Source organism: Pyrgilauda ruficollis, unplaced genomic scaffold (assembly GCF_017590135.1).
Source record: "Pyrgilauda ruficollis isolate IOZ18807 unplaced genomic scaffold, ASM1759013v1 scaffold110, whole genome shotgun sequence".
Classification (NCBI taxonomy): Eukaryota; Metazoa; Chordata; class Aves; order Passeriformes; family Passeridae; genus Pyrgilauda; species Pyrgilauda ruficollis.
This window is the reverse complement of record NW_024509211.1, coordinates 81,831-97,974: the sequence shown is the minus strand read 5'-3', so window position 1 is coordinate 97,974 and position 16,144 is coordinate 81,831. Positions and strand designations below refer to the sequence as shown.

Genomic DNA, 16,144 nt, shown 5'->3' with positions numbered 1-16,144 from the left:
AAAAAACATCCAGCCTCACCCCTGTCATGGGCAGGGACACCTTCCACTCTTCCAGGTTGCTCCAAGCCCCATCCAGCCTGGCCTGGAACACTTCCAGGGATGAGGCCACAGATTCTCTGGGCACCCTGTGCCAGGGCCTCACCACCATCACAGCCAAGAATTTCTTCTTAAAATTAACCTAAATCTCCCCTCTTTTAATTTAAAACTTATTTTAAATAAGTTTTAAAACTTACTATAAATTTAAAAGTTTCCCCCTTGTCCTATCACTATCAGCCCATGTAAGAAATCCCTTTCCCCCTTTATCAGCCCCTTCTAAGTTCTGACAGGTCCTTGCTTCCCACTAGAGCATCCAGCAAGGTGGGAGCAAGACAGAATAGATGTGAATCCAACCAGGATTTAACTCACAGACAAAAGAATGCATGGAATGGTGGCTCAGGGAGGTGGGAATGGGTGGGGATGGAGGATTAGGAGTATGTTGCAAGGAGGTGCTGCCCTAAACCAGAAGTCTCTTTGGGTAAACACAATGCCCCAATGTCCAGGCCAGTAAATGCATTTTTTTCTTCTAAACCTATACACAAACCACAGAAAATCAGTGTTTGTCCCTGGGGAATCCTGGTCCATTAATATCAAGTGCTGCTGTGCTGAACCAAGCCTTCCTAATTATCCCAGAAAATAGCTTTTGCTATGGGCTCCTGGGAGAAATTCCTCCCCTGCTCATGAATGAAGCCAGATAAACAGCACTGGGAGGCAGAAACTCTCCTTCCCAATGTCCTTTTCCACCCAAAAGGGATGTCCAAGAACATTTTCATTGCTCAAGCAGCAGCCAGGGCTCCCCGCTGCCTCCATCCCTGGTCTGAGCAGCATCTCCCTGCTGAGACTTCCAACAGCACCAGCTTCCACCACACAGTCCAGATGGAGAAACCCCTCCACCACTCACAACCATTTCAGGAGGCCAGCCTGGAGGATGTGCATCCTTTACACAGCAATGTGCAACCTGTGGAAAACTGGCAGTGAGAAATGAAGGACCCTAAACCAGTCAAATAAAAGAGGTGAATGCCAAACCTCTGGAATTGCCCCAAGAAATTGGGATTCAGTAATCCCTAAAGTTATTAAAAAGCTGTGGAGTGAGAGCAGGGAGGCAGAGTGTCTTTAGCAGTGACAAAACACATGAGGACAATGAGTGTCTCACGTGATGTGCATCCCACAGTCATCACCCAGACTGAAACAGACCTGTAGCCTTTTCCATCCTTGCCAACTCATTTTGGATTTTCTCCTCCCTTACCTCTTTTTAGCCACTTTCACTCATTCAAAAAAGCCACCTCTCTTGCAGGCATCATGGCATAAATTTTCCAAGACAAATTCCTCAGTGTTTCAACCTTCCTCTGGCCTCCACCTCTTGGGAACTCACACATCTCATCCCGAGCACCCTCCTCTTCCATCTGGGCTGGTTATGTCTTATTCCTTCTCTTTCAAAAGCATAAAATCTTACCAGCTCCAGGAGAAAAGAGAAGCCTGCTGGGTCTCCGAGGCCACCAAGGGACAAACACAGTATCCAGCTCTCCCCACAGAGAGGATGCAAAAGATGGGACACCCCATGACAGGGGAATGGCATCTCACTGACAGAGGGCAGGGTCAAATTGGATATTGGGAAGAAATTCTTCCCTGTGAGGGTGGGGAAGCCCTGGCACAGGGTGCCCAGAGAAGCTGTGGCTGCCCCTGGATCCCTGGAAGTGTTCCAGTCCAGGTTGGACAGGGCTTGGAGCAACCTGGGATAGTGGAAAGTGTCCCTGCCCATGGCAGGGGGTGGAACTGGATGTTCTTTAAGGTCCCTTCCAACAGAAATCAGTCTGGAATTCTAAAATTCTATGACTCCCAAATCCTGAGCCCTGCAATTCTCCCCAACAATCCCCAGCAGCAACAGGACAGCCACGGCTGGCATCATAAACCAAGTATTAATTCTTTCCCATTACTGCTCCAAATTAGCTCAGCTCAGCTTTCCACCTCCTCTACATACCCACAGCAGATGCATCCTAAAAATCTGCCTTCATCATCCTCCAAAACATTCCTGATTGCTCAGATATTGCCTCGCATTGGAGTTATGGCACAGATCCCTGCGCCAGCTAACACGAGACCGCATTGCTCAGCAAACAGGGGGGACTATGGTTACAGGAAAACATCAAATCAGAACAACCAGCCTGAAATAAAATTGCATAACGGATGGGAACGGCAAAACTTGAGGGGAAAATAAAACAAAATTTCAAAAAAAAAAAAAAAAAACCAGCTTGGAGGCTGCCAAAACTGAGCCATTGATTACAGAGCATTTGATCCATTTGCATGCAGAGAGCTTTGCTTTGGAGCCGAGATGGAAACAGTCTTAATATAGCTGGAGAGAAAATATCCTCCTTGCACTCTCCTAACTGCACTTTGATAGGAAGCAGCCACAGAGCAGATGGTGCCTATATATAATCACCAGACCTATTATCCCAGCCTCTTTTAGTAATTTGAAGGATGTGATAACCACAAGGAGAGCAGCAAATATTCCCCCTCCCTCCCTTCCTCCCTCCCTTCCCCTGCTAATTAAAATATCAAAAAAAGAAAAAAAAAAGAAAAAAAAAAGAAAAAAAAAGGAAAAAAGGGGGAGGAAGCTATAATTATGGTAACAAATAAAAGAATTTCTAAATGAAGTAAATAACTATTTTGTGCACTGCTCCTTTAAACCAGAAGTCAAAAGTTAATGAAATAGCAGCGTGTTACTGAGTCAGGAGAACACAGCAAGTCCCAGTGCAGTGGGGAAGGAGACTGGAGACACTCCAGATGAATCCAAACCACAGCACTTCCATCCCTCCTCTGTGCCCTCCTGCCACTTCTCTGCAGATGCTGTGTGATGGTGGGGGGAAGGAGAGCTCATCTCTTTCCATTCCTCTACTTGCCTAAGCCTGGGGTTGCACGGATTCAAAGGATGAGCAACAGGAAGGGGATTCTCTCCAGGGGTTTCTTGCTGCATGAAGTTGCTCAGGAAAACATCACAAATGTGATTTTAGTGATGCTTTGAGAGAAGGCTGGGGAATGGTGGTGCTGGGATGAGATCACAGAGAAGCAAGAAAGGTTTGAGGAGGGAATTACTCCTAAGGCCCTTAACAGATGTAAGTTAATAGTGGAGGTGCTGAGGAACATCCCTGGCTCCCAGACAGAGCCCACAGTCCCCTGCTGATGGCTCCAGGGGTGATACAAAGTTCAGAGAGGAACCCACAGGTGCTCATGGGGTGCTGGCAAAAGCAAAGCTTCCCTCAGGAGAGCACCAAGCTCCCATGCACTCCCATACTGTGCCTGCATCCAACAGGCACCAGGGCAGCTGGAAAAACACACCCAGCTCTAGGAGGGTCCATCCATCAACCAAACCTCCCAGAGAGAGGAAGCTGCTGAGGGGTCTGAGAGAATTACTGGGGCTGTCTGACTGCTCCATGACCCAGAGAGCATCGATCAGCTGCCCTGGCAGCTTCTACGCCACTTCCAGGTCAGAAGCACCATTCAGCGGTGACAGGAATCCCAGGGACTGCAGGATACACACAAAACCATTGCTGCTGCTTCCTAGCATCCATCCCTGAGACACCCTGACTGCTGTAAGGAAAGTGGAAGTGGCACCAGAGCCACAAGCTTCAATCTCCCCCCATCCCAACCTGTGTGTCAAGGACAGCGTCCTACCCTCCTGCCAAGGGACAAGCAACACAGCAAAACCACAGCAAGCATTCCCTGCCCTGAGCACCTACAGTCGGTGATTGCACTGGGATTTCACAAGCTGAGAGGGTGGGAACATCCCTGGGTGCTGGTGGAACAGAGATTCCCAAATGAGGTGGCCTCATTCCAGCCAGGAAGCTGCAGTGCTGCTCTGCATGTGAATTTGGGAGCAGTGCTCTGTAAGAGCACAGAGCCACAGAAGGTACACAGCTGGAAGGGACCCAAAAGGATCACTGAATCCAGGTCCTGGCCTTGCACAGGATATCCCAACAATCCCATCCTGTGCCTGAGAGTGTTCAAATACTCCTTGAACTCTGTCAGGCTTGGGGTTGTGACCACTTTCCTAGGAAGCCTATTCCAGTGCCCAGCAACCCTCTGAAGGAACAACCTTTTCCTGATACCCAAGCTAAACCTTCCCTGGCACAGCTTCATGCATTTTCCATGTGTGAGTACAGACCAAACCTTGCATAAAGAGGTCTGGAGGAAGGAACTGTGTGATCCCAGAGGACACATGTGTGACATGCCTACTTTGGGGACAGCCACATGTCTCTGGCTGGCACTCAGTGCTTCCTCTCCTCCTCCCCATCCCTGCAGACCAACCACCACCTCCTCCAAGGCCTACCCACCCCAGGGCTTACCCAAACCCAGGGTTTGCAAGGGCTAAGGCAGCCTGGAGCACACGGATTATTTAAGTGTCTAGAAGCACCATTTGGTGTCAGGAGGGCTGGTTTAGGAGCACTCACAGGTGTCTGTGTTGACCACACATGGTTTATGAGCCACCCTTGGCATCATCACCTGCTGCAAGTCACCAGACAAAAGATCTGCTCTCCTCTTTCCTTTTGGAGACCATTCTGCCTTTTGGTGACATCTCTGCCTCCAAGCACTGTGGCTGATGAGGGGTGAAGCAGAGGCACAGCCACAAGATCTATCCTGCTGCCCATGTGAAAATCCACTTGCCAGAGCACACCCATGGGAAACATGCTCCCTTTGCTGCCTACTCCCTCTGCTTGGCAAGCAGGGATCCCTCACTTGCTCCAGCAGGACCAGCACATCCCAAAAGCTGTAGGCTGCACATATGCCCCATGTTGTCACTTGTTCCCACGTGAGAGCAGAGTGGGCATGGCAGTGAGGACCCTGCTCTGTCTCTGTGCTGATACCTCAGGTAACATCAGCTCTGCCTTGCTAACCCCATCCCCACAGAGCCATCTGCATCCCCCCAGAGCTACCCATAGCCTCCCTGAGCCACCCATATTCCCCCAGAGCCATCCACATCCTGCCAGAGGCACTGGAATCCCCCTTGAGCCATCTGTGTCCCCCAGAGCCATCCACATTTCCCCAGAGCCACCTGCACGCCCTGAGAGCCAACAGCTGCTGGTAAGAGACTTCTGCCCCATGGCTGCAAGGATGGGCAACCCCATGAGCAAAGCTGCCTGTGATCTACAAATGAAATGAATGTTCCAAAATGAACAAAATAGGATAATCACTCTTCCAGATATCCTGAGCTCAGTGGTTCATGGGTTACTCCAAGTCACCCTGTGAATCTGTCTTTTCTGCCCTCCCAGTGCAGGTTATGATGTTTGGAAGACAGCAAATAGGCTGATGAGCTTGGGTGTCAGGCTGGAAAGCCTGTGGAGATGACTGAAGGTGGAACCTCAGCATCACAAGGACCTTTGTCACTCAGCCAAAGACACAGTGAGAAAAGAGATCCTTTGGGAGCAAAGAAATGAAGGGAATGTGCCAAACAGGCTCAAAGGAGGATCCAAATGGGCAGGGGCAGCTAGCCTGAAGTCTCAAGGCTGGAAAAGGAAGGGACACTGGCTATAAAGCACACTCAGGAGCAGGGGCAGATCTTTCCCAGCATTGCTGACACCTCAAAAGGACATTGCTCTCGTTCTCCACCACCACTTCCATCTCCAGTGCCTGATGGCCCCCAGGGTGAGGTGGGTGACCACCCATCTCACTGGCTGAGTGATGGTCTGCAGAGCTGTGGGCTGTGTCCCCCAGGGACAAAGAGCTTTGAATTTACAGAGGGGACAAAAATTCTGTATCTGCTGTTCAGTGCTGGAGTAGAAGATTACAGAGGGACTGGATGATCTTAAAGGTCTTCCCCAACCTCAGTGATTCTACATTGTTCTCACTCACAGACCTGTTTGCTGCTGTACTGATGTACATGGATTTCAGCAAGTAACTCTGCTCACACCTGCTCTCCTCATACAACAATTCTGATTTCAAGATACAGGATTAGCAAGATTTTGTAGCACTGGGAACCTGACAAAGTGTGAGACTTCTGGAAGTGTTCTCTGCCCGTTGTGTGTGACACTAGAGGGCATGAGCAAGACAACAAATGCCCCTGTCTGCCACCACTGAGAAGCTCAAGTGTAATAAAGGCCAACGAGCTTTTCTCAGTCTATCAGTAAAAGAGAAGAAAAGCAGACATGAGAGGTGTCCCCAGCTGGCAGGATGAGTGTCAGGGTGCCAAGTCTCAGCAAGGCCAACTGAGCAACGATTTTCTGAAGGCAATTCCAAAAGCTAATCCACCCCCGGCAGGAACAGGACATTTGTTTGCTTCACTGCTGTAACCTCACTAAGACTTTTTCGTTTTCTCATGACATCTTTTGCTAAGCCTGCATGGGAGGAAATGTGTTCCTCTGTGTGAGGCAAACACAGCCTGTGGACACACAGTGCCCTCCCTTCAGCTGTTGCTGAAATCTGCACAGAGGACAACAACTTTGAAGCTGCCCATCAACCCAACAGAGATCAGGGTGGCCCTGTGGGTTAAAAGATGCACTATCCCATTACCAGCTCAGTTTGGGTACCAGGTATGGCAACAGGGCTGTCTCCAGTGGCAGGCAGAGAGCTGCTGCACAGCAGGGCAGGGGAGGAAGAGTCAGGAAACCCTCGCTCTGTTCATGGCAAGAGCTCTCTTGGGTGTTTGTTCCACCTCAATTCCCAGATGAACTGGGGAGAGCTCCAGTATGTTCATCTGCCCTCTCACTGGGGATTCCGTAACTGGAGCAAATGTTGGCAAAATCCTGTAAGCCGTGTCACACACACATGTTCTGACACACAGCAGCTGTAGGTCTGCCTGTAGGGCAGGATCGCAGAAATACACAATTGTTTGGGTTGGAAGGGACCTTAGAGATCATCCAGGACAATCCCTTGCCATGGGCAGGGACACCTTCCACTATCCCAGGCTGCTCCAAGTCCTGCCCAATCTGGCCTTGGACACTTCCAGGGGCAGCCAGAGCTTCTCTGGGCAACCAGTGCCTTACCATCCTCACAGAGAGGAATTTATTCCCAATATCCAGTTTAACCCTGCCCTCTGTCAGTTTGAACCTGGGCTGGGGTGCATGGAAGGAAGAACCCTGATTTATTTCTCTTCAGCTCTAGGACAAGCTGGAGATTTTTTTTTTTCAGGACAAGAAATTTGTACAGGTGAGTATTTCTCCTCCCTTGCTCTGCTTGCATACCTTCTCTCTGTAGACAAACACCACCAGTTTTCTGGCAGAGACTCCCATGGGAAGGGTGTAGCAGGCCTGAGCACCCAGCATCTTTCCCATTTGTGCAGGAGTAGAAGGGTGGCTCCAGACTGGCAAGAGCTCTGCTGGTCCCAGGACCTCTCTGGGAAACCCAGGCACTGCAGTGACACTGAAACACCAAAGAGTGCAACATCCCTCCAGTATGAACACACTGCCAAGGCCTGGGATTCCTGCTCTGTGGGATATTCCCTGGCAAGGTCTCTGACTGTATCTGTCCCTCACTGACCTGTGACTTTATGGTCCAGACCAGTGTATGTGCAATCCTCCTCCTCAGCACAGCTAGTGACAGACCCTCCTTTGCCTCTGCACAGATTCCCTTCCTAGAGGGTGGAAAACACAGGGCTAAGCTGTGCTTCCATCTGACAGCAAATCCTGCTGTGCCATCAGACCATTCCCGGGTGGAGCCAGTTGCAGGGGTAGGAAGGGGCTGGAGCCCCCACTCAAGAAGCTGTTGGCAGCTTTGAAAACAAGCTGCTTTCCTCTGTCCTTTCAGAGTTTCCAGGCCGTGTCTCCATCACAAAGACGTTGTGCAACCCCAACATTTTGCAACTGCTGCCTGACCTGGCCACAGAGGCAGCACTCCGGGCTTCACCCTGTCCCCACGCCGGAGCAGCTCCAGCCTCCTCCCTGCCTGTGCTCCCCAGCCCATGCCAAGGCTGTCTGCACTCCTAGCATGCCAAAGCCTGGTTTAAAGCTGCATCTCAAGCTTTGCAGGAATTGCTGATGCAGTGGGTGGGAAGGAGCACATGAACATCACAGAATCCAGAATGGTTTGGGTTGGAAGAGACCTCAAAGTCCATCTGGTTCCACTCCTCTGCCATGGGCCAGACACCTTCCATTAGACCAGACTGAAGACTCATCCAGCCTGGCCTTGAACACTTCCAAGGATGAGGCAGACACAGCTTCTCTGGCCAACTTCCATTGTCTGGGGTGAGTCCATATCCTCTGATCACTCCAGACCCAAATTCATCACTTAGAACACTGGTCCCACTCCTGGAGCACCACTACTCTGGTAAATCCAGAGTGACTCCTTCAGAATATTCCAGACTTGCCTCTTGTAACATCTCCTCAAGCCTTGGCTAAACCTTGGCTAACCCCTGTCAGTGCAGTTATGGGAGAGCTGGAGATGAACCAATCCTGAACCAAATCTCAAAACTGGAGTCTTAGGTCGAGTCAAAGTCAAGGACAGCACAAAGCAAAACATCACATGAGCTTCAGCCACCCATATTTCAGCCCTGTGCCAGGACAGCATTAAATCTCCTTGTGCCACAGCACCAGAAGAACGTAGCTCAGGCAAGATCACCACATCACTGTTCTGGGAGAGACTTTGCCCCATTTTGGTGTCAGGAACAGGCAGAGCCTTTGCAGGGGTGGGTCAGGGAAGGCTGAGCCCTGCAGGGTGTTGCTGGATTAAAGCCTCTGCACGGATAAACACCTCTGAGTAAGAGGGAGAACTTAAAACTAATAACAACACTAAAACCTAAACAAACACTAAGGAGTTGAGGGCTTTACTTTGGAATAAAAGATTAATAAACATATTGATTGAGTCAAGGGGCTGGGACAAAGGCTGACAGCCGTGTTTATTTTTTAGCATCTATCTGTGGACTTACCAGGCTTTTGCCAAAGCCAAATATTGTGTTAAGGAAGTTTATGAACTGACACATGAAGTGTGGTTGGGTCATCTCCAGCTCAGCCCACGGTTGTCTGAGCATGGTGCCACCAAAATATGTCTGCAGGAGTCACAACAGCTTAACACGTGGGCCTAAACTATCACTAGCAGAGCATGATGAAGCCAAACAAGTGGCAGAGATTGAGGAATTCAGGCAGAAGACTGGGTGAAGGTAGGGCTGTTGGCAGACCCAGAGGTATTCCTGTCCCAGCTGCTGCTGAACACACCAAATTCTGCGAGAATTTAGGAAAAAACCAGAGCACTGCAGCAGCTCAGGCACTGCAGCAGTTCTGCTGTTGCCTCAGCTTTGGCATCTTGTGCCAACACCCGGGGACCACAACGGGCAAGGGGTGGGTCAATGCTTCTGCTGAGCTAAGTCTGAGCATAAAAAGGCTCAAAAATCCACCAAGGGGTTTGTGGAAGAGTCTTTCAAGACCTAACACTTGCAAAGTTGCAGCCATTGTCAGCGATCAACCTGCTGCACCCACCACACCTCCCTGCTTCCAGATCCTGACACGAGGAGCCAGACCCCTTCTGAAGCCTCTGTTTCCATGGTGTGCAAAGCCTCTGAACCACCAGGCATGCAAAAAACATATGGAAATCCCCAAAAAAATAATCCTTGGAGAGGTTTAACAGACTGACTGCAAGTAGATTTGTGGGGTTTTTCTCACCCTGCCTCCTTGTTAGACCCTTCCCATGCAGCTCAGTCAGCCTGGAAGAGCCTCACAGCACAGGGTCTGGCTCTCAGAGAAGCTGAACATCACACAATCCCACAGCAGCAGGAGCTGGGGGCTTCACAGACAGAGGACTGGATGGGAATGATGGTTTAGAGACTCTGGAGAAGCTGAGACCCTTCTGTTAAATCCCCACCTGCCTGCAAGGATGGACACAGGAGAGGCAGGGACCAGGGTGCTACAGCAATAAACCCAGAGCTGTGTTTCATATTGCTGTTGGTTTGAAACACCACTTTAAAAAAAAAAAACAAACAATTCTTACAGGAGAGAGAAAAGCCCAGAAGTCTTAAGTGACCATTTTAAAGCTTTTAGCTATTTAATTGTGGCTTTCCACACTCTGATAAAGAAACCAGGGCTGCTGCCACAAGAAGCCTCTCCTCCCCAAAATGCTCTCTGCATCCCTGATTTCTAGGAGATGCTGATAAAGCATCTTGGAGAGACTTCTGAATATGCCAGAGTGAAAGAGGACATGCAGCAAAGGTGACAGAGTGAGTGGGTGGGCAGGGGAGCTTCTGAACCCCACTGAGAAGATGCTGCATTCCTGCTCTCCCAAAGAAGGCTCACAGGTATCAATGGCTGTTTGAACACCATTTGTAGCTGCACTACAGCTTCACACAAAAACCAGTGCTGGACAGATCTCCAGTCACAGAGATCTCCATGTGTCCAAGCCTTGGGCTGGGCTCTGCACCATCCACCAAAGCCTGGCAAGGTCTCCATGGGGGAAGAACCACCCAGCTCTCCTGGGAAACACTGAGGACTGTCCATTGAACTCCTCAATCACCACCAGCTTCACATCTCTGCTCTGCAAACACAAGGGAATCTTTTCAGATACCCTGAAGCTGGTGGATTCCAGCTCTGCTTCCAAAACTTTTGCCTGCACTTAGGGTCGCAATCCCGTTTCTTCTCAGTAAGTCCTCAGCACACTTTTGGACTTGCCTCAAGGCCCCCCAGCTCACTTTTGGACATGAAACATCAGTTTCCTGCTTGCTTTAGGCACTCTTGAAAACATGAACTGTAAATCTACACAAAGCTGCATGAAACACAAGGGCTTCCCTTCAGTAAGGCACATTTTTTTCTCTAACTTTTTCTTACTCTTTGCTGTTTTTCCCTCCTCTCCAGCTCCCAGTTCTTTAAAACCCCACAACACTAGAAGGAAAAATAAAAACCCAACAAAGCAAGCAGGAAATAAAAAAAAAAAAAGCAGGTGAAGCACGAAAAAAAAAAAAAGAAAAAAAAAAGGAGTTTTCTATGGCCCAGATGAGTTTAACCCCTCTGCTAACCACGCCAAAGCAGCAATTCCTAGTGGCATGGGGGGGACTGTCCCCAGAGCCTCCCGTGGCTACTCACTGGTGCTTGTGCTAGTGCCGATGGTGTTGATGGTGGTGGGGACGGAGGAGGAGGAGTAGAGGGGCAGGTGGCCGTTCTCACAGGCCAGGCTTTTGTCCTGCCAGCTGGAGGCGCTGACGCTGATGCCGGAGTCCCTGGAGTTCTGCCACCCGTTGAGTTTGTCGTCGGAGTTCTGTCTTTGGTGATAGTAGTGAGCCTGCCCGTAGTCCACCGAGTCCGAGCGGCCGCGGCCCTGCCCGCCAAAGCCCGACGACGACGACGACGACGACGACGACGCGCGGTCCTCCAGGTGGTTGAGCCACATGGCCAGGGCGCTCCTGTCCTCCAGGGAGGTGGCAGGGTGTATCAAGGCGTAGGAGAGCAGCTGCCTGCTCTCCTCGATGTGCTGGTTGTGCTCGATGGAGTGCGCCAGGATTTTGGGCAAGAGTTTCATGTACTCGACTTTCGCCTCGATGTTGCCGGGTTTCAGTAAAGGCAGGTGGGTTAACAAGAGGGAGATCACTTTGTCCTTGGATTCCTGCTGCCACTGGTTAATGATTCCTGTGGAAGGAATAAGGAGGGGGGGAAAAAAGAGGAGATTAATGAGAAATTGAAAAACAGAGGTAATAAAGAAATAAGCGGGTCCTGGCAGGGTAAATACAACATGCCAAAATATGACACGCCAAAGGGATTTGCACATGTGTGGTACCACAGCATGAGCATCTCCTTGGCAGGGGGGTCACCACCCTCCAAAACCACTGTCAGGGCAAAGCTTGCCAAACTGGACACCAGAAGTTTCCAGATGCCCAGGAAAATCACTGAAAAAACCAAACTACACCCAGCTCTATGTGGGAAGTGCATTTATAGCCGTTTTCCAACTCTACTGCTCTTGCTCTTATTTTAATCAAAATCACAATTTGGCCCAAATTTTTCATATTGTTGCAGATAACAGAAAATACTACACAAAAGCACTCAGTGGATAAAGCTAACCTTTCAAAAGAACTTGGCTGGAAAATTGAAAAGGTCAAGATTCAAAGGAGGTAACACAGGAGAGAAACACAGAGGGAAGAAGCTTTCCAGAGGAAACACAATCATCCATCCAGGGTGTTGGTGCATCCACCAGCCCCAAAGGAAAGGAGGGAAGGGCTCAGCTAAAGCAGCCCCAGAGCTCCTGTTCCTCTGTTAGAGCACAGCAAATAGGAGAGGTTTCAGAAGACAAGGAAAAAAAATAAAAAAAGAAACCTAGGGGTTAGATTTGCAGATTCTGCATTATGCAGAAGGAAAAGTCAGGGAAATACAAACTGGTCACTTAACTCGAACTCCTGGAAAACTGATGGAACAAATAATGAAACAACCTATTTGTAAGCACTTAGAAGATAACAAGATGATAAGTGACTGCCGACACCCATTTGTCAAGAGCAATTTGATTTCCTTCTGCAACAGAGCAACTGGGCTGTGAATAGCTGGAGGAACAGACAGTGCTGTATATCTTGATATTCATTAGGTGCTGCTGCACATGGCTCCCTCAGCAGCACAGCAGAGAGAAACTGCTCTAATGTGGGCACACAACTCATCTGAAAAACATATGGAGGGAGCTGGTGGTGCTGATTCACTGTCAGACTGGGAGGATGCGCTGGGCAAGGAGACCTGGCCTGGGCCTGGCAGCACCCAGAATGTCACTGGTGATAAGGGTGATGTGATAAATGTGATCAGCATGCAGGTATCGTGCTAAGAGAAAGGAAAACACTCCAGGGAATTGGACTAGAGGTCAAACAGTGTTGAGGATTCGAAGGGGTGGCATGAAGCTGGGTCAGGAAAAGGTTCTTCCCCCAGAGGGTGGTGGGGCACTGAGCAGGCTCCCCAGGGACTGGACACAGCACGAGCCTGCCAGAGCTCCAGGAGAATTTGGACAATGCTCTCAAGCACAGGATGGGATGTTGGAGTGTCCTCTGCAGGGTCAGGAGCTGGACTTGATGATCCTCGTGGGTCCCCTTCCAGCTCAGGATATTCTATCAGACTTGGGGAGATGTGAAAGAACATCTGCATGAAGCAGGTGCAAACATCTGCATGCAGGTGGGAACAAATGTCTGTGCAGCACAAGATGGGCAAGAGCCTGGCTTGGGAAGCAGCACATCAGTCAATACCATGCTGCACAGAAAAGCTGCACCAGGCAGCCTGACCCTGGCTGAGAGGTGAACACTGCCATGGACAAGCTGCTCTCCACATCTGCTGCTGCCCTGGGAAATGCTGGAGTCACCATCTCTGGAGGGATTTAACAGCTGTGAGGATGTGGTCCTTGGGGACAAGAGTCAGTGGTGGCCTTGGCAGTGCTGGGGGATGGTTGAACTCAGTGATCTTGGAGGAAATTTCCAAACCAAACAATTCTGTGATTCTCTGACTTGAACTGCAGCAAAGATGAATGAGGTTGGACGTGATGAAACTGCCTTCTGTAGGGCAGGATGGCCCAGGACACTGTGAGATCTCCATCACCAGAGGTTTCTCTGAAGAGCTGATACCAACTCCAAACACCTGCCAAATCTACCCAGACCAGCCATAAGACATTCCCAGCCCCAGGGCAGTCTCTCCTCCAGTCCAGTGCTGACCAAACCCCTCTGTAAAGCCTTCAAACTTTCAGCCCTGTCTTAGGCTGTGCTACAGGAGCCACAACTGAACTCTGTGGTGGAGAACAGTACCTCCTGCTTGCTTTGAACATGCTGCTCAAAACTTCATCAGGTGAAATGCTGAAAAAATCACCCAAAACTCTACGTTCTCTCTCCCTGTCTGCTGTCTTCAACCCATTCTGTACAGGAAGCTGCTCTAAATCATTGATTATCCCTATAGCCTCTCTGTGGTTTTGAGTAGGATAACTGAACCCACACCACTGAAATGCAGATCCAGATCTCCATCTGTAGGACCATTCATCAGGAAATCAATATCCAGCTCAGGATATTCTGTGACCCAGGAAATGGACTCTACGATCCATGTGGGTCCCCTCCACCTCAGGATATTCCATGATTCTGCATGACCCATGCTGCCAGCCAGCAGCTAACCCAATCCTCCCACCACACCTGACCCAGATGAGAGATGTTAAAGCAGCAACTTCTCCCAGTTAGGGCCAAACTCTGTCCATCAGTTTCCTGATATGACTGTGGTGGTGAGCAGCACTCACCCCTCCACATTCATCCTCCCAGTTCCAAGGCATGCAACTGTTTTAATAGCAAGCCACTAGATGGCTTGCTGGAAACACTGGAGACTCTCCCTGGAACTTTCTGCACTGGTATTTACTTCTCCACAGAGCTCCCCCTCCTCCAGAGCCACTTCCTGAGCAGCCACAGCGTGCCCGAGCTGTCCGGTGCCAAAAGGAGCAAGGGACACGACGTGGCACAGCTCTGGTGGAGAAGGAACTGCTGTATTGCAGCAGAGGGGACTTTTGGTACTCTGAGTGTGTTCCTGTGCCTGTGGGAATGCTGTGAGGTTGTTTTGGTGCTAAAAAAACGGGATTTGGGAGAGCAACACTCAGCAAAAGTGATGCTGTAAAGGATGCACGAGTGTAGTGGGACTCAAGGCTCACCAGTGCATATCCATATTTTCCATATGCAGATGTCCCTGCTCCAGGCAAAGCTTCCTGCTGGGATGAATCTGATTTATCTGTCCCCTCTCTCTTAGCCAGCTGCCTGGTGAGTTGAAAACATGTCTTATTTTCTCCCATCCTCCTGCAGAGAGGGATGTCACACCCCGATATTTTATCATTGCTCTCGTGGTGGTTCAGCAGCACTTTCAGGCTGGCACAGCCAAACCCCAGCCTGGCACCAGCTGGGATTCTGTAGCAGCTCAGATAAACTGAGAAATCAAAGATCATTAAAAAAACAAAAGGCCTGAAATGCACTGCTCAAGGAAGTTGGTGCCACTTAAAACAGGAGCAAAATACAGGTGGAAAAAGCCGAGTCTGGTGTAAACTGGGTGCAGGAGAGGAGGAGGAGGAGGGAGGCAGGTGGCTGTGGCTGGGCTCCTCCTCCTCACATGGGGGAGAGCTGAGCATGAAGGTCCCCACTGGGGAAACACAGGATGGCGCCAGAGCTGCTTCTTGGGAACTTTGCCTTGGACCTCCAAGAGATTTGGGGGTTTAAACACAACCCCAGAAGATGGAGCACTGACCCAGAAGCCTGTGGCTGATGAAGGGCTGGGTGCCCCGGCCCAGGCAGGAGCTGGTCTCCTTCTCAGCCAGCAGCAGGATGTGCACAATTAAACAAAAATGGAAAATAATTAGATCTGAAAGAGGTTTGGCTCTCTCTGAGATAGGGCGGAAGGTCAGGCTTAATCCTATCTGCCAGAAAATAGAGGGATCTGGAGAGGGCAGTGCAGGAGAGGGAGAGCTGGAGCTGCTTGTGGGCAGGGGCAGAGGGGCTGGCAACACCCCACAGCCCCTCTCCACACTCTCCTTGAACACAGGGGTCCCCCCTTCAGCCCCTCACCTGCTCCCATGCTCTCCTGGCCATCTGGGATATCTCATCCTTTACTGCCAGAACAAACAGCTGAGATTAGGATGTGTTCTGGGATCCCACATCCCAGGGTCCTGACACGATACCCGTGGTGGGTCACAGGCACTAATTACAGGACAGCCTCATTAGCTCCCCTGGATGCTGCTTCAGGGATGCCTGGTGCTTCCCATCACCAGGATTTCACTGATCTGTGGAATGTCACAGCTGCTGACAAATCTGAGCACAGAGACAGCCCCAAAGTCAGCGTCCCCCCCTTGCTGCCTTGAAATCCCCCAAAATCCCTGTCCTGCCCACTGCTGCCATTGAACTGCCATCTCCTTTTGGAGATGAGGTAAGATAACAACTGACCAGCCCTGCACTGGGAAGGGATGGGAGCTGCTGGCACCCCCGAAGCAGAAAATCCCAGTTTTTATTATGGGACGTTTTCTTGGATGAAAAGCTGAATGAAGGTGGGATGTGAAACTACCTTCTACTGAAGGATTACTTAACTGACAGGATTTTGCTGCTAGACAGCCCAGCTGATGCATGTGCAGCATGCCTGTGGATAAATCCAGCTCCAAATATAGCCAGGTCCTGCTTCCAAGACTGAAACCTGTGCTTGTGCTATGAATAGGACCAACACCATCCCCAAAACTGGGGCTT

The 16,144-nt window shown here is 50.1% G+C and overlaps 1 protein-coding gene across 6 annotated transcripts in view; it reads right to left on the bottom strand.

The window, feature by feature from the left end:
* Positions 1 to 16,144, bottom strand: part of SAMD4A (sterile alpha motif domain containing 4A) — a 102,171-nt gene that overhangs the window by 26,296 nt on the left and 59,731 nt on the right. For all 6 annotated transcript variants that reach the window (XR_005955877.1, XM_041476494.1, XM_041476513.1 and 3 more), the window contains exon 3: positions 11,025 to 11,564. Coding sequence is in view for 5 of the 6 variants with exons in the window: in XM_041476494.1 (XP_041332428.1) it covers positions 11,025 to 11,564 (540 nt within the window). In the remaining variant the exon portion in view is untranslated. The remainder of the gene's footprint in view (positions 1 to 11,024; positions 11,565 to 16,144) is intronic.